Genomic DNA, 21,633 nt, shown 5'->3' with positions numbered 1-21,633 from the left:
GAGCTACCAGCAGCAGGCCAGCACTAAACATTGTAGGGCTTATACATAACAACAAAGTTCTTACCATGAAAAGAAAGGGCAAGCTGTCTTGGGACAGCCCTTTCTTTTAATTTCCTGTCCTGTTCTTTGCAGGGCAACATTCACGCTATACATTTATTCTACCATTATTCCACTTTAAACCCTCATGACTTCACCCAAAATATCTGGAGAAGTGTAGTTTGTGAAGGGTGTAGAGAGTTGTTAGGAGACTCTATTCCCTTCACAGAGCTACAATTCTCAGAGTGGTTTACCAATCAATCCCTCTTCCCAGGAAACTCTTGAGAACAGTACCTCTGTGAGGGGAATAGGGGTCTCCTAACAACCCTCAGCACCTTTCACAAATTACACTTCTCAGGATTCTTGGGGGGAAGCCATGACGGGTTAAAGTGGAATAATAGTAGAATAAATGTATGCTGTGAATGTGGCCCAGATGTGCAATTTACTCATGCAAAGAGCAATGCACAAATGACTTACGGGCATGACCCTTTGGCCATCACACACAGTTGACAAGAAGAGTGTTAAGTGTGCATTTGTTCATAATTTTGTACCTCTTGTTAAAATTAAACAAAGCAGTATAATAACAACGATTAACAATTGTAACAATAGAAGATGTCAAATAGCAGTGAAACCAAAGCCAGTAGAAATAATTGCTGAGCTTTCAGCACAAATAACTGGAAAATTTGAGGATCTTTACTAAACACCTAAAACTAAAAAAAAAGATGTAGCCAGGAAGGCCAGAGGTGTTTTATTCAACAGCCAAACTATTATTTTAAGAGTATTGAAAGCTAGCGTGTGGATATGTTGAGGGTTTGGTAATTCATGATATTTCTGGACAACTGCCTGTGTTCATAACACAACATCCTGGTTTTGTAGCATCTTTATGTATAGTTGAATCATATCAAGCATACTTAAATATTTAATTGGGGATAATGTGCTATTGATTTATACCCCAGAAACATTGTTTTATCCTCACTAATAGAATCAACTTGGTTACACATTTCCCTAGCACAGGCAATGATGGATACAGCTGATTTCTGCTCATCTTGGGAGATAAATACTTAATTTTGGATATCTGATTTCCATTGCCCAAGATGCGCAGAAATTATTCCATTTACACATGTTTTAAGAACATAAGAGCCTGCTGGATCAGGCCAGTGGCCAATCTAGTTTACGTATCCTCGCAGTGACAAACCAGAATAGGATACTTTAATATAAGGTATGAATTTTAATACAAGATATAAACACATCTTTAGCCAGTGCCAATAAAAGTGAGGTTAGGGATGTAGAGATAAACTGAATGTTAAGAATTGTAACTATTAACACAACTGCTACCTTTATAGTATATAATAAATCCTACCTTTTTCAGGTTGTTTGGTCTGCTTCTTACAAGGTTGGCTGTGCTGTTGTTTTCTGCTCTCGAATGAAAGATGGCGGGAGGAATGTTTTGCTTTTGGTGTGCAATTATGCTCCAGCGTAAGTTAACTTGTGTTTACACTAAGTATTCTAAAAAGATAATTGCATAACTATTTGTGGTGAATTACTATATGTGTTCATTCTGGATTTGGTAAGTTCATTCATATTTTTATTACTATTGACTTGAAAAGCAACCACAATACTCAACTGCTACATTTTCCAGCCTTTTGTATGTTACCTAGAATACCAAAGCATCATCAGTAGTTCTCAAACATAAGAAGAGCCTGCTGGATCAGGCCAATAGCCCATCTACTCCAGCATCCTGTTTTCACAGTGGCCATCCATTTACCCATTAGAATTCCACAAGTAGGACCTGAGTGCAAGAGCACTCTCCCCTCTTGTGGTTTCCAGCAACTGGAATTTGGAACCATACCACCTCCGATTATGGAAACAGAGCATAGCCATCATGGCTAGTAGCCATGAAAAGCCTTATCCTCCATGAATTTGTCTAACCCTCTTTTAAAGCCATCCACATTGTTGGCCATCACTGCCTCTTGTGAGATCAAATTCCATAGTTTAACTATATGCTGTGTGAAGAAAGACTTTCTTTGTCTGTCCTGAATCTTTCAACATTCAGCTTCATTGAATGTCCACAAGTTCTTGTGTTATGACAGAAAGAGAAAAACTTTTCTCTATCCACTTTCTCCATGCCATTGTCAAGCCCCAGGTCTCTCAGGAGAATCAAGGAGGGGGGCTGGAGGAGCTTCAGCCCCCTCAGCCAGAGCAAGGGGCAGAGCCAGAGGAATTTGAGACTTTTGAAGACACTGGGGGAGGGAGTGTGCTTGACACTGTGCCAATTCCCACGGACAGTCCTCCTGCTGGAGAGGACGTGTCAACAGAACCATTGGGGGAATCTCTGGCGCGCATGCCAATTCCAACCCCCCTGGATCCCCCTGTTGACACTTCAAATGCTTCCCCACCAGCCTGCACCTATCCAGTCAGTATTGTCAGATGAGCTGTCGGAGGCGTGCCCTCCTTCACCCCATGCCAGACGTCGCAAGAAGCTCGCCGGTAAGAGGTAGGTTCTTCGAAGGAGTGAGAGATTACATGCAAAGACCTTTCCTATTTAAGGTTGCGCCCTCCCTGACCAGGGTGCTGAGTCAACTTCCTTCATATGCTGCAGAGTATGCTTAGTAGCTTAGATAGGGATTGCAGTGAGTTAGGTTAGTTGAGTTAATGAGGCCTTTGATGTTTCAATTACCCTAATAAAACAAGAATTGCTTTCACCCTCATCTCTGTCTCGTGCCTCACACTCTGGGCAGGACAGCCATACATAATTTTATACACTTCTTTCATGTCACCTCTTATTTGCCTTTTCTCTAAACTAAAAGCTGCAACCTTTCCTCATAGGGGAGTCGCTCCATTCCCTTGATAATTTTGATTGCCCTTTTCTGAACCTTTCTCAGCTCTACAATATCCTTTTTGAGGTGAGACCACTAGAACTGTACACACTATTCCAAATGCATGTGCACCTTATATTTGTATAATGACATTATGATATTGGCAGGGTTTTTTTCAGTATCTTTCCTAATTATCCCTAGTATGGAATATGCCTTTTTCACAGCTGCTGCACATTGAGGCCAGGTTCACATGGGAACTAAAATCCGGATTGAATATGAAGTTTTTTCCATCAAGATAGAGTTCCACGGTTCACACACGTCCATCCTCCCTACCTTCCAATTCACTGTTTTGCTGGTTTGCATTCACACACGTTCGCTTTTATTAGTATTGCTGTTTCCTTGTGGCCCTGCCCCCAAATTTACATGTTAACTACCTCCGGAACATCCCCATCGCTAATCGAGAAGGGTAGGGTTTTCTATCTATTTCACACTAAGCCGGGAGACGGGGGGTGGGTGTGCAACTGACACAAAATTATTTTTTTCTGTTGTCAGTTTCATTTCCTCTACACATTGCACTTTTTTGTGAAGAACAAATGAAATGTTTATAGTGCGCAGTGTGTATATTTGTGTGTGTGTGTGTGTACACGTATGCACGCACCTTCATTACCAGCATTTGCGAGATACAATGAGGGCCAAGCGGGGGCACCAGCGATGCCACCTGCCACGACCCTCACCTTGTAGCAGCCGGCATGTGATAGCGTCAGCCTCCTGGGCGAAGCTGCTGCAGTAAAGGGCACCCAGCAGGGCTGGGAAGGAGGAGGGCAATGAGGAGGGCATCATACGTCTAAGCATAACATACAAAAATATATGTTGAGAGAAGTAAAAATAGCGAGTAAATGGAACACTTTTAAAGATACAGAGGCCCAGCCTCCAAGAGGTCTTCCGTATCTTAAAAATTGTGCAGGGGGAAGGGAGAATTCCACCTTGTAGTTTTTCCCATTACAGAGTTGTAAGAACACCTGCACTTGGCTGACTCTCTTCTAAAGATACAGGATCAGTCTCAGGTCCCAAACCTGGCAACCTTAATGCAAAGTGCATGAAGGTACGTGTCCAAACTTTCTAGAAACAAAGGCTTTACTGATCAAAATACTGTTTTTCCTCATGTAGTCCGACATCATGTGGGATCTAGCGCCATTTAGCATCCGAAGGCAAGAATGGATCGAAGTCAAGACCTGGGGCATCAAGCCCCTCCCACTCCAGTTCATTCTTGCCTTCGTACCGAGGCATTTGGATCTTCTAGCGTAGCTTGTATAGCTCTGGTTTTTGTGTGTTTTGATTGAGAGCGATGGCACTAGATCCCACATGATGTCGGACTACATGAGAAAATCACCCTTCAGGTGATACCAATGGTACATTCTCAGCAACATGGAAAGGAAATGTTCATGTTCTCCTGTTAATAAAGATATAAATATTTTTAATTTGATAACTGAATCCATTGCAGACAATGGGTAGTTGAGGGTCACAATTTGCTAATTCCTGGGTCCAGCAAACCCATAATAAAAAAAAATCCTTGAGTTCCTTGTGTCATTATTATGCTGAACCTCATGCATCAAACATTTTCTCCCAAATTTGTTTTAATAGAAAAGCAACCTTAACTCAGTCTGTTTGATAGATGGTCATGATGCTGTTTGCAGAATTTCTCCTTGATTACAAATAATAAATCAAGCCCAGTTCCTGTATGGATATATTAATTTATAGATGCATATAGTAATGTCTTGTTCTTATTCTTATGTGTTATAAATTTTTTCACTTGTATTGCTACTGCTGATGTCTCTAACACACACAAAAATACAATTGTAAGACGTGTCTCTATGCCCATACATTTACAGCATTCATCTGTATTGCTGATCAACTGGTAGAATTGATCCCTACATCTATTTCTTCAAGATTATATTGCCACGTTTTCACATCTTTGTTTAAGCACAAGTGTTACTGTAGTTGGCTCACCCCTGCAAAGAACTGCTCACAGGAGTGTTCAGTTTTAGTGAATAGTGTGAACTGTGATGTGGTAACTTACAGAGGTTCACAGTGTAGACCACTCATGTGAGTAGTTTCTAGGGTGTTACACCACTCCAGTAACATCTATACTAGCTCCAAATTGTAGCGAACAAAAGCAGTGGTGGGCCTATTAGCTGTAATACTAGGTATAACTAAATATCATAGTTGACAGCTCTAAATACTCTCTGTATGTCAATATTAAAATCCATAATACTATTCAATATTCTAAGTCTTGCAACTATTCCAGCTCAAGATACTCCACAGTGACATCTAGTCTTGCAAGTTGATGCCTCCATACCTAGGACTATTCTCTTTTGGGCAATTTTCCAGGAGCAACATACCAGTGATGGGAAGGGCTAGGGGCAAAAGTGGGAAGAAGAATGGATCTAACCCTTACCTTTGTACAGTAGCCTTTCATCCACCCAAAAGCCATAGATTTCTATACTCGGTACACACATTCACTCACTCACTGATTCATACTACTTTCCATCCAGGTAAGTAACAGGCATGATCACAGTTAAGAACTCATTGCAGCAAGGCAAAAGCAATTGAGAATGCAGAACAGCACTGGGGAAGGGGTGTGGCCTGGGGAAAATGTGATCTAGGGGAAGTTTCAAAGATCAGGAAGAGAGTTGTGGAAGATTGCATTTGGTCTCTAGGCCTAGACAACCAATTTGTTACATCTGTGACTTTTATCATATGTTCAATAGCTTGCATTTTAATTTTCAGTTGAGGTTTGTGACCTGAATACATTTCATTCTGTGTGATTTTAAGTTTTTTAAAATTGTTTTTAATGCTGTATTTTAAACTGTTATAACCCACCCTGGCACCTCAAGGTGTTGGGCAGGTAATAAATTAACAATTACTATTATTGTGATTATAATAATAAATATAATAATTTCTATAATCTTTTGTTCTTTAGAGGCAACTATGTTGGGGTTCGTCCTTATAAACAAGGAGAGTCATGTAGTGAGTGCCCAAAAGGAGACACTTGTCAGAAGCAACTCTGTAGTAAGTATAGATGATACAAACAAGATGATATAAATTACCATATATTGTATTTATTTATTTAGAAAATGTCTATACTGCTATGCATTTCTAACAAAATCTCTAAGCAATTTACAGCATATCTTAAAACAATGCAAATACAGCATTTTCCATGGGTGTCCAGCCATCAGGTGGGTTATATTGCCATCTGGTGTTCAGAGGCAGGAAATGATCACAGAACTGAGGAATATACCGTCCCTTCAGTTCCTCAGCCCATTCCATTTCTTTCCTTCTTCTGAGGCGGATCTCTCAGTTTTAGCTTTGTTAGTTCCTTATGATTCTTCATTATGCTTATGAGTTGGTTCAGTCATATTTTTTTCCTGTGTGGAGTTTGCTTTCTCTTTCTACTTCATCTCCTGTTGTTGTTTTTAAAGTATTCTATTGGTTGCCTTTTCCCCAGTTCCTCCTCTTCCTGCATCTATGTGCTCTGTTCCTTATTCTCGGGTATTTTTTCCTCTGGCCATATTTCCTCGGTGAGTGTTTATCTGTCTTTGCCCATCCTTTTAGACTGCTCCCATTTGCCATTTTGACTGTGATTTTTCCACTCTTCGCTCCACCCACCATTTTGCCTGTGAAGTTTTCCTGCTCTCCTCTCCCGCCCATCATTTTGCCTGTGGTTTTCTTCCACTTGCTGTGCCTGCCATGTTTTTCTGGAGTCTTTCCCACTGTCTGATCCCGCCTGCCATTTTTGTTTGCCTTTTTTCCCGCCCTTTTTCTGTGTGCTGTTCTCCATTTTTCTGGTCCTTATCATTCCCTTCCTGTGTCAGATGAGGTGAGGGGACTTGTATATGCTTGTTAGCTTGCCTCTGCAGCTTCCTTCAGGGGCTGCCTTGCACTTTTGCAAGACCTGCTTATTATGAAGTGTCTTTGTCCACCCCACTCTCATAAAGACTCCATCGAGGTCAATTACCAAAATAAGCGCTAAGGCAGCAGCAGACAAGGCCTTTCACAGGGTTTGTTATATGGGACAGGAGAAGATGGAGTTTCAGCATAATCTAACATCCCTGCCCCATTTGGTGACTGTCCACTGCAGAAGGGAAGAACACTGTGTTGTTCTACACAATGGACTGGTGAGGGTTAGTGTGGCACAATTGTTTGATCCTCTCCCTGCCAAGATTCTTCTGGGGAGGAATTTGAGGGGTTCCCTGTACAACCTTCCTCTGTGACACCTGTAACTGTAGACTTAATGCAGACACCCATAAGTACTCGATCTGGGAAACATCACACATCTTATCACAAGTGAACCTGTGCAGCAGCAATCACTTCAATTGCCATAGGAGGCAATGGTTCAAATAAAAGAAGCCTCGCTTAGGTCCATTGTGAGTGAGCTTAGAGCTCCCCCACCTGGCCATCAATCTTCTCAAACCTTGTCTTCAGTCCCCTCAGAGCCAAGGGGTCACAAGACAAAGCAGAAGTCCCACCACATTCAACATCACATTCAACCATACTTTCTCCTCTGTAGAGGACAACGTGTTGCCTTCTTAGCCCATTTGACGTTCTGTGGTGTAGGTTTCTGTGACAGTTCTACCTCCTCAAAATCCTGATCTGGAAGGGGCCACAACTACTGTATCTCTCACCAGTCATAGGGCCAGACCCCAATTCCAGGGACATTCTCATAATCAGTTGGGGCGTAAGATGACCGCAAGCTCCTCAGGGGAAGGTATCCAAAAGTACTGACACCATTCCAGGGCAGGGGGAGGCTTATCCAGTTCTCCACAACCTGTAGGGCCATTGTGATGTAATCTTGGGTCTTTGATTCCATTATTCAAAGGTATGCCATAGAATGCAACAAATCCTACCAGCACAGTTTCTTCCAGCATTGCTGCAGCCATCCAACGCTTAACGAACATATGTGTCATCAAGCCAGTGGATCCCATAGACTTCTGCTCAGGAGTCTACTTCATTTTATTTGTCATACCCAAACAGGATCTTTCGTGGAAGGCCATATTGGTCCTAAACATTTTCCAATCAATTCATCAAATATTGCAAGTTCAAGATGGAGTCCCTGACCACAATTTGGGAGGTACCAGGGTGCCAGAAGATTACTTGGCTTCCATGGATTTGAAGGAAGCTTACCTGTACGTGCCCATTCTTCATCAGGAGTACCCCAGCTTTTCCTGTGGGCCATGTCATTGCTAGTACAGGGTGTTTCCATTTCATCTCTTGTTTGCGCTGAGGATTATTACAATGATAATGGTTACCTGGTGGCTCACCTCTGTCTCCAGGGTATCCATATTTATCTGTACTTAGGTGACCTCCTAGTCAAGGTGGAGAGTCAGACTCAGGCCAAGGACCATGTGCCAAGAACCCTCACAGCCCTGAGACACGATGGGTTCCTAGTCAACAGAGAGAAAAGTCACCTTATGGTGTCTTAACAGCTGCAGCATCGGGACTATACTAGACACCACTCAGTATCACATTTTCCTCTCATAGGACTGGATTGAGAGGCATCATGGGCACAGTGAGCTCTGATTCAGAGTCCATCTGCAGACATTTATGTTTCTTGCCAGGGCCTTAGGACTATTTATTTCTACAACTCAAATTGTTCCCTAGTCTCATCATCATTCATGTCCACTCCAGTTGGAGTTACTTCTGTACCACTTGCATATTGCCAACTCTTGGCATCACCTCATCACTCTACCTCTCCAACTCAGAAAGTTCTTGGAGTGGTGTCCATACAATCTGCAGAAGGAGACTCCATTTCAGGATTCTTCCAGGACCTCAATTACCAAAGATGTCTTGCAGGGTTGCAGGCCCTATTGCAACAACAAGTAGGGGCTTTGGACTCCAGCTTTTGGCTGGAGTTCAGAGCAGCACACCTAGTTTTCCAACCTTTTTTCGGCAAGGTTCTTCTGGATCACTTTCTCCACACAGACAATACCACAGTGAAGGCCCACATCACTCGACAAGGGGGTATGAGGTCCAGAGCCCTGCAGGAGGAATTGACTGTGCTATTCGTCTTTGCGAAGAGCCATCTCTCCAACTGTTGTAACACCTAAGCAGAGAACTAAATATGATGGCAGATTGCCTCAGTCATCAATGCATTGCACTGTGGAAGTGGCAACTGCATTCTCAGGTGTTCTCCCAAATCCAGCTGCACTTGGGGACCCTCAAGGTAGACAATTTTGCATCGTCAACAAACAGTCAGCTGCCATGGTTCTTCACCAGGTACAAGACTGCAGTGGTAGAAGCAGTGGATGTCCTGACAGTGACATGGCTGACTGGTCTTCTTTGTGCATATCTCCTGGTTCCTCTTTTGGCATGAACTCTCAGAAAGCGTCATCTGAAAAGGGTGTAAGTAATCCTGATTGCTCTGTTCTGTCCTCATCATTCATGGTTCTTGAGCCTCCTTCGGCTGTCACTGTGGGAACTTCTGAGAAGTCCAGATATGTTGTCCCAGGATCCAGTTGGGCATCCATATCCAGGTGCAATGAGGCTAACAGCATGGCACTTGAGTAGTTCCATTTGAGTCAGTCCAGTTTCTCTCAAGGCATCATAGACACCATCATTGAATCTTATCATCCATCAACAACTTGTGTGTATCACAGCACCTGGAAAGCCTTTGTGAGCTGGTGTGCCACTCAGAGAACCATCTAAAGTTTCTCTACAACATGTTCTGCCCTTCCTTCACAGAGGTTTGAAGTTGGGCCTGCATCACCAGGCTTCTGCCATTTCATGTGTTTTTTCATCCAAATCTTCAACTATGCCTGCATTGCCCAGGCCTATCACACTCTCAAATAACCTATACTGCACAATATCATGGCTCATTCTACTAGATAAGCTTCAACTATGGCAGCTTTTACTTCCAATGCTCCACTAATTGACATTTGTAGAGCTGCCACCTGGTCTACACAGTTCCATAACCAGCTGTTCTAGGGCACAGTCATTTAGGGTAACTAGAAATATTATCTCTTTTTTGTGAGTGACTGGAATATATATGTAGCCAGTCTCTGTCAGGGTAGTTGAACTCACCCATTATTACAACATTTCCTAGTTTGGATACTTCTTGATTTCATTTTTCATCTCAAGATCTCCCTGAGCATTTGATTAGGGGACAACAGAACATCCCTAGTACTAAATTATTTGTGGGACTCAGTATCACCCCACACAATGATTCTGTAAAGGAGCCTGTATTTTCTTTTGGGGGGGGGTGGTTTCTAGCTTGCTGGATTCAATGCCCACTTTCACATGTAGAGCAACACCACCAGCCCTATGTTGTTCCCTGTCCTTCCAATACATTTTGTATCCAGGCATAACAAATCCAAATCCCTCATCCCAATACCATTGTGTCATCCACATATTGAGACTACAAAGCTGCACCTGTCTAGCAGGCCCTGCATGTGAAACCAGTAGCATTTCAGAGAAAGGTACCTTGGAGGTCCTGGCTTTCAGCATCCTACCTAACAACATAAGTTTTGCTTCTAGGACCTCACAACTACATCTCCCTGTATCATTGGTGCCAGTGTGCACCACGACTGTTGACTCCTCCCCAGCACTATCTACCAGTCTATCTAGATGATGGGCAACATCTGCAACCATCGCACCAGGCAGGCAAATCACCCTGTGGTCTGCATACCTTTCACACACCCCACTATCTGTATTCCTAATAATGAAATCACCCACTACCAGGATCTACCACCACTCCCTGAGAAGTATCCTCGACGCAAGAGGATATCTGCTCGTCGCCCAAGGAATAGGTTCCTTCTAAGGGATTGATTCCCTCTTCCTTAGAATGACACTCCCTTGTTTTTCTGTGTTTTCTGCTGCTGGGTCCTGAGTTGCCACCCTGGGCTCCTGCTGGGAGGAAGGGTGGGATATAAATCAAATAATAAATTAAAAATAAATGAAATGGACTGAAGTGAGAATTGGAAGGGAAGGTATATTCCTTGACTCAATGATAATTTCCTGCCTTTGGACACTAGATGGCTACATAACCAACCTAATGGCCTGACACCCATGAGAACCACCATTCTGGTGAGACCAATGGTTCATTACAAAATATCAGAATAGAACATTACAAATGAAAATCAAATACAAAAATGCAATAAAGATCCATATTTAAAGTAATATAGTTAGCAGCAAAATAAAATAACAACACTAAAAATTACAAGTAGAAATCAAATATAAAAATATAATTTTAAAATCCACATGTTAAAGCATTAATAGCGGCTAAACAAAATTGTGATTTTCTACAGAAAAGGAAGCTGCACACACACTTCCTACCACAGTATTTTCTCCCAAACAGACCTTTAGTGCTCTCCCACATACAAATCTCATTCCCATCAACCATGCCCATAAACATATATTCCCCAGGAACCACTTACCACATAGCAAATGTCTGGTCTGATTCTGCCAAGAATCTCTGACAACATTATAATCTGCAACCAACTCATTCACCCACCTCCATCTAATACAATATAGTGCCATACAAACAGCAACATAACCACTCTCTCCTTGGGTCCCACCCAGCTAAGGCCTTATTCAATTCTATGTCTCATACTGAGTGGTATAAAATAACTTTATAACACATGAAAACCTTACAACCCAGACTCTCCCTAGGTAGCAAGCAAATGATATGATTCCAGTTACCACCTAATAATGCATCACTCAATTTCTCTTTCCAGATAACTCAACAATACAAACATTAAGGAGGTGGTCCCTTGCCCTTACAGTAGTCCTAAAGTAGCAGCCCAGCACACAGCAGCAGCACCCATGCCTACTCTGTGCACTGGGATGCAAATCAACTAGCCACAGTTGTTTCCACTCTCCTCCATAGAGAATCAGCTCCGTCTCAGCAACAGTGTCCTGACTGACAGGGCAATTGGGAACAGTGTAGGCAGGTAGATGGAATCACCTCTCTCTTGTGTTTCATCAGATAGCAGCAACAGTCAAAGCAGGTCAGCCTCTGTAATATATAGCCAGTTTCTGGGCTACATCCCTATCAATTCTAGTGAAACTAGTGTATTAAAGGCATGGAATCCAAGCAAGACTAGTGGCCTTCCTGAATGTAATTCTTTACTTTTTCCCATGTAAACAAATGACTGCCATTCACTCCTTTGACAGAAAAAAATGGAGAAATGCATACAGTACACTGTTGCAGTGGAGACAAGACTTGTTGCCCCTGCCCCAGTCTATGTGACCCAACTCTTTTTGAAGCGGATTTCATAAGAGATAAGTGCAAGGTGTCTCTGGGTGCTGTAGAATGCCGAGATGTGTTTTTATTAATTCACACAAAGTGGTCCTTGAAATACTGTACATGTGCCACCACCAGGTACTTAGCTAATGTACAGAAATATTTGCTGCTGTTTTATCTTCTGTACACCGCTTAGAGATTTTTATATATATTAAGCTGTATAGAAATGACTTAAAGAATAAGAATAAGAATGACCATTCCACTGTACCTGTAAATGGTTCTGTTCACAATTTAGTAAACCACATTCAGGTATTTCACTGATTAATCAGGGTGTTCATGTCCAGAACTCTACTTTACAAATTACATTGCTAGAAGTTAGAAAACCTATAGGTATTCTGTGCATAATTGTGAAAGACAAGTGAGGAAAGTCTGAGCTTCCTGTAATGCTGCCTGTCAGTTGCAAACTCATTAAAAGTTACTATGTACTGGCCATGGGTGATTGCATAAATAAATTGTTGCCTGTTCTTCTTCCACTTTGCCTATGTCTCAGTGACTTCAAGTGGTATCTAAGTATAGCAGTGGTAGCCAGAGCTGTGGCAGCATTCTACACTGCTGCCTAATGCAGTATTCTAGACTAATTCACAGTTTTGATGAAACACAACAAATAATGACATTGCTACCTAATCCTGAGTGGTGTCTGAATGAACGACAGTGATCAAGGCATAAGGGAGGGAGCCAAGAAGGCAGTGTGTTGTTAATTTAGTACTAAATGTTTTTCTAATGCCGACATAGGCAAAATGAATGCAGCTACAGTAATTTTGCCTGTCTCCATTAGAAACACATGATTTTTAGTGCATTTTAAAGTCCTAGGAGGGAAAGACAAATCACAAATTTGTTATGTGTCAATTAAATATTGTTATAGTACTGGGGGGTTGGTCTGTATGTCATCTTTGAGATTCCCTCCAACCCTGTGGTTTTATTTCTGTAAGATGGGATTGTGTAGAACAAGACACTGCAAAAGTGTCAAACCAATCTCTTTGCTAAGTTAATGGCTCTAGTCTCTTTGCTTGACTAAGGAGTACAGATGACAGGTTGCCACAAAACCTACTAGCTGGAGATGCTTCTTGAAGGGGGCTAAAGGGGGCAGGCTGGAGGTGATGCCATTGGTGAGTGCAAGAGAACAATAGGCCTGGGTCTATTTCATCTAGAACTGGAAAGATCCAGACACCCGACTTGGTCTTTGTGCTGAATCTAAAGCTATGGCTTGTAGGGAAGGGTGGGACAGAAACTTAAAAGAAGAGAAAGATCTGTTGGACCATTAATTCTGTGAGCCCTTCCATCTTATGTCTGTATATATGTGTAAAGAACACAGTGCATCACAAAGAAACCATTGTCTTTGGTGACCTTTATTCAAAGGAAACCAAGCCCAAAGTATGTGTTGGCATCCCTGAAATCTCTTACTGCTCAGAGATTGAGGTGGTAACAATATAATAATTTTAGACAGCCTTGCTTTCATTTTGTTGCATGTTTGTAAGTAAATTCTTCTTCAAAACTTCCTGCCACCCAAACCCATCCTTTTGAGAAAAAAACCCCAACAGCATAGTCCTATATACGTCTGTTCATAAGTAGGTCCCACTGCGGTCAATGGGACATCTTTCCAGGTAAGTGTGTATAGGATTGCAGCTTAACATGTACTGGTTGTATTAGCACATTGTTTATAAATGCCTAACTAAAATGGGAATCAATGCTAAAGAAGACTACTGTAGAAAAAGTAACACATACTTTTTGCTTTAGTGAAGTTCCATGCACCTGAATTATGAAGTCACTTTTTTCTCTGAAGCACTAAACAGGCTGCAAATCTAGCCCCTGCAGTTCTTCGTATAAAAAGAGAGTATGCCTCTTACTTTATTGCTACTTGAAGTGCAATAAAAAGGGCTTTTCCTACAGTATAAGAGAGCATCTTAGACTTTTCCTTGCATCCACTCCAGTAGGCAGGACCAAAAACTTGTAGAGGTTTGTGGTGATCCTTCCCGTGTGAGAGTGCTCAGCCCCTTCCATTTCCAGTCCTGCTTAAGTTCTGAAAAGCAGGATTTCCGCTGCATTATGCAATAGTTTTGCTTTCCACCTCTCTACAGTCTGCTATCTCTCCTGCCCTCATTGCCCATTTAAGGGGCTAAGTTAGGGGATGATAAGGAGTTCTGCCAAAGGATGGTGACAGTTCAGTACTATCACTGGATTTCTTTGAGAGCTGGGACAGACACAAATATGGGAGACCCCTCCAGACATTTAGACCCAGAGGAGGTCCACCTATAGTGGTACTGATGTCTCCTTTCTAACCAAGGAACAGGTAGACTCCCAAGGATGCCACCCGGATGACACTGATCACTCACAAGATCAGTGCAGAAGCACAGGGTAGGTGCTCTGCATTCCTGGTCCGAAGCAAGTAGCATGGGAATTTGAAATGCCAGGGTGAATATTGGGCCCACCTCCTTGAGGGCTTCTCTATCCATCCAATGTTCTGTCACTACATCCACCATTTTCTCATCAGAAAGATCTGTCCAGGAACCAGGAATGTCAGCATTCATCACACACACTGTCAATCTTTGCACCAGCTAGTGCCTTCATAGCAAACCAATGCCTAAAAGTTGTGAACTCTCATTCTCCTTGTTCAGATGCAGCACTGGTTCTGGCCTGAGAGAGAGGTTGCATTTGCCCAGGCAGACAATCACTGTCCTGCCTGTTAGCATCCAGCAGATGAGTTCTGAGTAGCTCAGCAGGTTTATCCCCAGATAACCTAACTGCAATCAAAATACAGAGAGGTAGAGTGCAGGAATCAGTGCTTCTGTGATGGAGTAGGTGCATAAGGATCCTGAGTATAAGGGGTTTATGAAGCATAAGGAGAGCAGAAGAGTCTTGGCAGATAACAGACCTGGATGGGTTTAGGAACATAGAATCATAGAATAGTAGAGTTGGAAGGGGCCTATAAGGCCATCAAGTCCAACCTCCTGTGCAATGCAGGAATCCAAATCAAAGCATTCCCGACAGATGGCTGTCCAGCTGCCTCTTGAATGCCTCCAGTGTCGGAGAGCCCACTACCTCTCTAGGTAATTGGTTCCATTGTTGTATGGCTCTAACAGTTAGGAAGTTTTTCCTGAGGTTCAGTCAATCTGGCTTCCTACAACTTGAGCCCATTATTCCATGTCGAGAAGAGATCCCAGCCCTCCTCTGTGTGACAACCTTTCATGTACTTGAAGAGTGCTATCATATCTCCCCTCAGTCTTCTCCAGGCTAAACATGCCCAGTTCTTTCAGTCTCTCCTCATAGGGCTTGGTTTCCAGTCCCCTGATCGTCCTTGTTGCCCTCATCTGAACCTGTTCCAGTTTGTCTGCATCCTTCTTGAAGTGCGGAGACCAGAACCGGGCACAGTAAAGATGAGGCCTAACCAGTGCTGAATAGAGGGGAACTAATACTTCAGGCGATTTGGAAAGTATACTTCTGTTAATGCAGCCTAATATAGCGTTTGCCTTTTTTTGCAGCCACATCGCACTGTTGGCTCATATTCAGCTTGTGATCAATGACAATTCCAAGATCCTTCTCACATGTCGCACTGCTGAACCAAGTATCCCCCATCTTATAAATGTGCATTTGGTTTCTTTTTCCTAAGTGTAGAACTTTGCATTTATCCCTGTTGAATTTCATTCTGTTGTTTTCAGCCCAATGCTCCAGCCTATCAAGGTCCCTTTGAATTTTGTTTCTGTCTTCCACGGTATTAGTTATGCCCCCCATTTTGTATATCTGCAAATTTGATAAGCATGCTCTGTACCTCCTCATCCAAGTCGTTAATAAAAATGTTGAAGAGCACTGGGCCCAGGACTGAGTCCTGTAGTACCCCACTTGTTACTTCCGCCCAGTTTGAGAAGGAACCGTTGATAAGCACTCTGAGTATGATTCTGGAGCCAACTGTGGATCCACCTGATAGTTGTTCCTTCCAGCCTACATTTAGCTAGCTTGCTAATCAGAATATCATTGTGCACTTTGTCAAAAGCTTTGCTGAATTCGAGATATATTATGTTCACTTTCACTCTCCCCTCACACAAAGTCAGGGAATTATTGGCTGAGGAAGCCCCCTCCAAATCAGTCTCCCTTTTTACTGTTGAGCATTTTGTTATTTTGATTTTAAAAGCTGCAGAGTTTTAAATCTCAAGGAACAGAGTCCCCAAGAGCAAACATTCATCCAGCCTCTCCCCACAAGGGCCACATAAATTTTCTTCATTCCAAAGCAACACGGTTAGTTATTCCATAACAGGCATCTTCCAGGTCTACCAAGGCTGCAGTATTGTATTATGGCCTGTATTATAAGTGTCTTTACACATTTCCACAATATATTATTAATAAATTGAACATTCCTGTTATGAATGGCCCCATTATAGTTCTAGTGGCAGGGGCTGTATTCCCTAAGGATAGGGATGAACCTTCAAGCAACCAGATGACAGGAAAACTCAGGGTTCTGCTTCAATTTCTATATTCATCTGGGTTTCCATTATGTGGGCTAAGGAATTTCTTAATGAAAGTCCACAGGATAATACTAGAATCCATCAGTGGGTTAACCAGTTGGTGAAGGTCGCCACCCTCATGGCAGATCCAACATTGGATCAATGCACGTTTTTCCCCAGAACTGTGGATGTGGCAGTCAGATGACATCTCTCATTAAAAAGCTGAAATGTGGGTGCTCACAAAGCCAATTTGGCAGCAACTTCTTTTAAAGAGGAAAAACATTTTGGAGCTTCTGGCATGAGGTGTAAAGCATAGAAAAAATAACATGCTTCACCAAGTGGTGGAAGCGGAAAATGCATAGAAAACTTAGTGTCCAAACCCAGGATGCTACACTCATTTCCATGTTGGATAGAGTTGACATTATGTTTTACTGCAAATGTTGAATATGTTTACAGACAGAAGGGTGCCTGGCCACTTGGGCCTTCTCATCAGCTAGCTAAGTATCACTGGCTGGATCGCTTCTGGCTGAAATCATGCCTAGGAGGGGAGGGAAGCTTAGAGCTATCCTAGTACATAGGACCTGGCTTAGTAATTCCTATTGACTTTGGAGGTACAGAGCCACAGAAGCCTCTCTGGTGCCACTTGCTGGAGTTCCTAATTGCCACGCAATCCAGTTCCTTCTGCAGCCTCTCTGTTGCCGCCTGCTGGTACAATATATTGCAGTGCTCTCAGATTCTGCATCCAGAAGAACCTCACTCATTGGCTGCATCCCTAAACTTACTGTAAGGCCTAAGGACACAGGCTACCTTTGGCATTACTAGACCTTGGGAGAAAGTGGGATGTGTTGGACTAAAACATATTTTTATACTGTTTCCTATATTGCTAATATTTTGTAGATTCATTGTTTGTTAGCTGAATAAACATAATTGCTTGCACCTATCTTAGGAATGTGTGTGTTGAGAGAAGACTCAGACATCCAAATTGAAGTCCCGTGTTTCCTGGGTGGGGGCTTGAGACGGAACTTAATGTAAGAAGAATATCCTTTAGACACTAAACCCAGCCCTGGGTGCTGACCCATGGTTTACAGAAGTGTTATTGGAAGCCAAAGAAAAGTAGAAAGCTTTGGCTTCAACTCCCAGACATAGAAGAAGGGCTATAGACAAAGTGGATGTTCTTTTTGTGTCTTCAAACCAAATTTTGAACTAGAGATAGCATTGGATTTTTTGCCTCATACAGCAGCTGCAGGATCCAGGCCGCACAACAGTAGAACCGGCCATTTGCCAGGGAATTGTTTTCATATTCCAGAGGAGAGGCTATCTGAGTTCTCCTGTGCGGGAGAGGCTGAGCTGTTCTCTCATTACTGGACTCCCCATCTCAGATGTGTGGGTACTACACATAAAATAAGTTTGTCTTATACACACTTTGATTAGCAGTTATTTACATGTGCCTGGGTTTCCCTGTCCTAATCTACTTGAAGTGCAAATGCAAGGCATAACTCTGAGCCCCAAATGATTAGGAAGACTGTAGGCTGATAGGATGCCTCTATTTACTAGAGGCACACTTCTCCCTATTCCAGAGGTGCTGTAGGTTAATAAGACCCATGAAACAAAAGGCTGCAAAGCCCTGCAACCTGTTAATGAGGGGGGTAAAGAACCCAGATGGTCATGTAACTGATGCATTGCCACAAGTTTCAGCCACAGTGGCAAAAGCAGTCCCTAAGTCCAGCCAAGGAGCAGCAGATTGACCAGCTCATAACAAGACCTGCCAGTTTATGTTGTCCAGGGGGGAACATTTTTGTAGAATATTTGCTATGCCAATTCCAGGAAGAACCACCAAGAATTGTTTCCTACTCATTGGACAAAACTGAGGCCTCTCTGCAGTGCAATCCCTGCCAACCAGTTGTAAAGAGTATGTGATATCCTAACCCCTCCACCATCAATTTCAGGGGATTGTACTTTACTTTGGTTATTAATGTTATTCATTATCTACTTTACTTAGAGCCTAAAGAGATAGGGGACAGTGGAGGGGGGGTTACATTTATTTAGAAAAATTATTCTACATGTTGAATATTAAAATTCAATGGAAATGCTTTTGCATTTCCTGTCATGTGGCTGAAAATAAAAATAAACCCAGGGAAAATTACTAACATTGTAAAGCCTTTCTCTACCTGTTATACTTTATGAGGGCATATTTTAATGTTTGAGATAGCACTGGGGGTCCTAGTCATAAAATGGCTGCTATGAAGATGTGGAAAACACAAAATTAGAGAATAGTCAGAGTGATGTTTTCCCCATAATTATAATTCCATACTAGAAAAGGCTTGACCTGTTGAATTTCTGCCTGCCATACAGCTATTACGGGCACAAGAATCCTGTTTTTCCTCAGTGCCAACCCTAAACCAAAGCCAGACTGCTATCCTGTACCCACTTACCTGGAAGTATTCCCCATTAAATACAAAGAAATTTATTTCTGAGTAGACATATATACTTTTTGTGCTATAAGTTACTATACAGTGAATTCTTAATAAGTCCCTGGTCTTTAGCTTCTGCAAAGCAAGAGACATGCCTGAAAAGTTTTCACATTTGCCTTTTGTGGGGACATTTACCCACATTTATTGTGATTAATATTTGCAGAAAATAACTTCTAGGGACTACTTGATCTCAGATGAACTTATCACAGGAAAAATGCATGTGGCTGCTAGGAAAAAGGGCAAAACTGTGGAGATTCCAAGGATTAGAAAGAAAGACAGAAGCAGGAAAAGTGCACTAAAAAGGAGGGGGAACACCAGTTCTTTAGTACCTCAGGGATTGCCTCATGTCCAAACAACTCATTTATCAATCACAGCTCTGATTTCACTCATTGGTTGATAACACTGACGTGCAGGAGTAGGCAGGCTGGCTCATTTCCCAGAAATCGTAGAATTCCCCAGAAGGGTACCTGCATATTTTACTCCATAACTTTCTTTCCAGGAGGGCTAGAGACTTGTTTTTTCTTTTCTAAATGAAAACTCTGGTTCTGGGCTACCTTCCTGCTGGGTACACCATTGAAGACCTTTGTGGGTGCCATGGCTCCTGCTGGGAATAAATTGGTGATCCCTGTTATATGCATTTTCTCTCTTTTCCAGGAAATCCTGAACGTGAGAAAGAAAACAGCAAGCGTATGTATTATATTTATATTTTATATTTACTTCAAGAACAAAAGTCACTTTTGGTAAAAAAATTCCTTTATATTTTCTAAAATAGGTTATTCACGATGGTATCCACCTTTTGAATTCCGGATTATATGTGATGGTTCCTGCATTGCTGTTGCAATTTTACGGCCATTATTCATGTTTCTAGCATTTGCAACTGTTTACTACTTACAACTCCGTTATCCGGGTTTAAGTATTAAAAAATAATCTCCAATATGCATATAGCACACAAAAATATTTTCTTTGAATATCTTAGGTAGCTAACAGAGCACATTTATATGAATGCTAAGATTGTTTTCCTGCATTTTATATTGTAAACTATATTTGGCTTGAGTTTCACTGTTTCATATGAATTTCTGAAATTTTTCTAATACTAAAAAGTTTTTTGTTTCCTATTAATTTATGAATATTTTAAATCTGTAAGATATAAAGTAAAATATATAGTCATATCTACTATGTTCAACAATATGTAAAAATAAAGACTTAGCATATTTAATAAGCTTAATTATTTGGCATTATTAAGCTGTACATGTGTCCTGCACATAACTTTTTCTCCTTCCAGGATTATGAACTGGCTTAAATTTTCACTGTTCCACTTTGTACTTACACATACTCTTGTAAATTTAATCTGCTTTTCCAAAAGGCTGTGGAAGGGAAAGCTTGAGCTAGTTATTGCTTAGTAGCTGAGTCATGTGATTGTAAGTAGCCAGGTTTTGCTTGTACTAAAAGAAATTAATAAAAAAAATAACACAGTGGAATGGATGCAGTAGCAGACTTTTTTTAAGCTATCACCAAGGCTTTTTAAGAAGAAAGGCAGAATAGAAGTTTTTAATTGAATGCTTTTATACAAAATAAATAAATGGCTCTAACAATGTAGTATGAAATTTGTACACACTGTGATCTTGCAAGGCTGGCATGGTTCCCTGGATTTCTTGACTCAAACTCTTTGTGATTCTGCATCTGGACAGTGTGGCTGTCTTAAACTGCAATCCTTAATCTTTTTATGAGAAGAGTAATATTAGGTGAATAGAACTGTATATACTATAGTTTCACAACTGCAGCTATCTTGTCAAAGAGCTATATACAATCAGGAATGTATTAATATTGAAGGAGAATATAGAGGGAGCCCCAGCTGACGAAGCGCCAAGGCCCCAGCTGACAAAGCGTCAAGGCGAGTTAAGCAGCAGAGCGAGTTCGGCAGCAGGGCGAGGAGGCCAGGGCCCCCCACTCTGCCCATCTGTTCCCTGACCTCAACTAAACCCATTGACGTAATAAACCTTAAACAATAAACCTTAAACAAAACTATGCAGGTAAGAAGCCAGCAGGGGTGTGTGGGCTTTCCAGTGTTTTGCACCACCTGCAGCATGTACAACTATCTGCCTGTTGGACAGAAGTCGTGGGTATGCTCTCGGTGCAGTGAGCTCCTGGCTCTCCGGGAACGACTTCATTTCCTTGAGGCCAAGGTGGCGGACCTGGAAAAGCTGAGAGAGGCAGAGAGGTGTGTGGAGGAGGCCTTCAGGGATGTTATAGCTGTGTCCCACTCCAACGATGATAGCTCTCCTGCTATCATGGAGAACGATGGTCTCGGGGAAGGAGAGCATCCAGCTGAGGAAGAGGGAAACGATCCCTTAGAAGGGACCCATTCCTTGGGGGATGAGCAGCTATCCGGGATGAGCAGCTATCCTCTCGTGCCGAGGATATATCTCCAGGGGGTGGAGGGATCCTTGTAGTGGGTGATTCGATCATTAGGAACATAGACAGTGGGGTGTGTGATGGGCGTGCAGACCGCAAGGTGTTTTGCCTGCCTGGTGCGAAGGTTGCGGATATCGCCCATCGTTTAGATAGTTTGGTAGACAGTG

General features: G+C 42.2%; 1 protein-coding gene across 1 annotated transcript in view; it reads left to right on the top strand.

Moving 5' to 3' along the window:
* LOC133390665 (GLIPR1-like protein 1) overlaps nucleotides 1-20,070 on the top strand; it is a 42,094-nt gene extending 22,024 nt beyond the window's left edge. Inside the window, exons 3-6 of the mRNA XM_061639715.1 lie at nucleotides 1,406-1,512; nucleotides 5,833-5,921; nucleotides 19,709-19,741; nucleotides 19,827-20,070. Coding sequence (XP_061495699.1) covers nucleotides 1,406-1,512; nucleotides 5,833-5,921; nucleotides 19,709-19,741; nucleotides 19,827-19,981 — 384 coding nt within the window. The 3' untranslated portion in view covers nucleotides 19,982-20,070. The remainder of the gene's footprint in view (nucleotides 1-1,405; nucleotides 1,513-5,832; nucleotides 5,922-19,708; nucleotides 19,742-19,826) is intronic.
* The last annotated feature ends 1,563 nt before the right edge of the window (nucleotides 20,071-21,633 follow it).

The sequence above is a fragment of the Rhineura floridana genome, chromosome 8 (genome assembly GCF_030035675.1).
Source record: "Rhineura floridana isolate rRhiFlo1 chromosome 8, rRhiFlo1.hap2, whole genome shotgun sequence".
In the NCBI taxonomy this organism is placed as follows: Eukaryota; Metazoa; Chordata; class Lepidosauria; order Squamata; family Rhineuridae; genus Rhineura; species Rhineura floridana.
The sequence above is the reverse complement of the archived record's forward strand: the minus strand, read 5'-3'. Positions and strand labels throughout refer to the sequence as shown.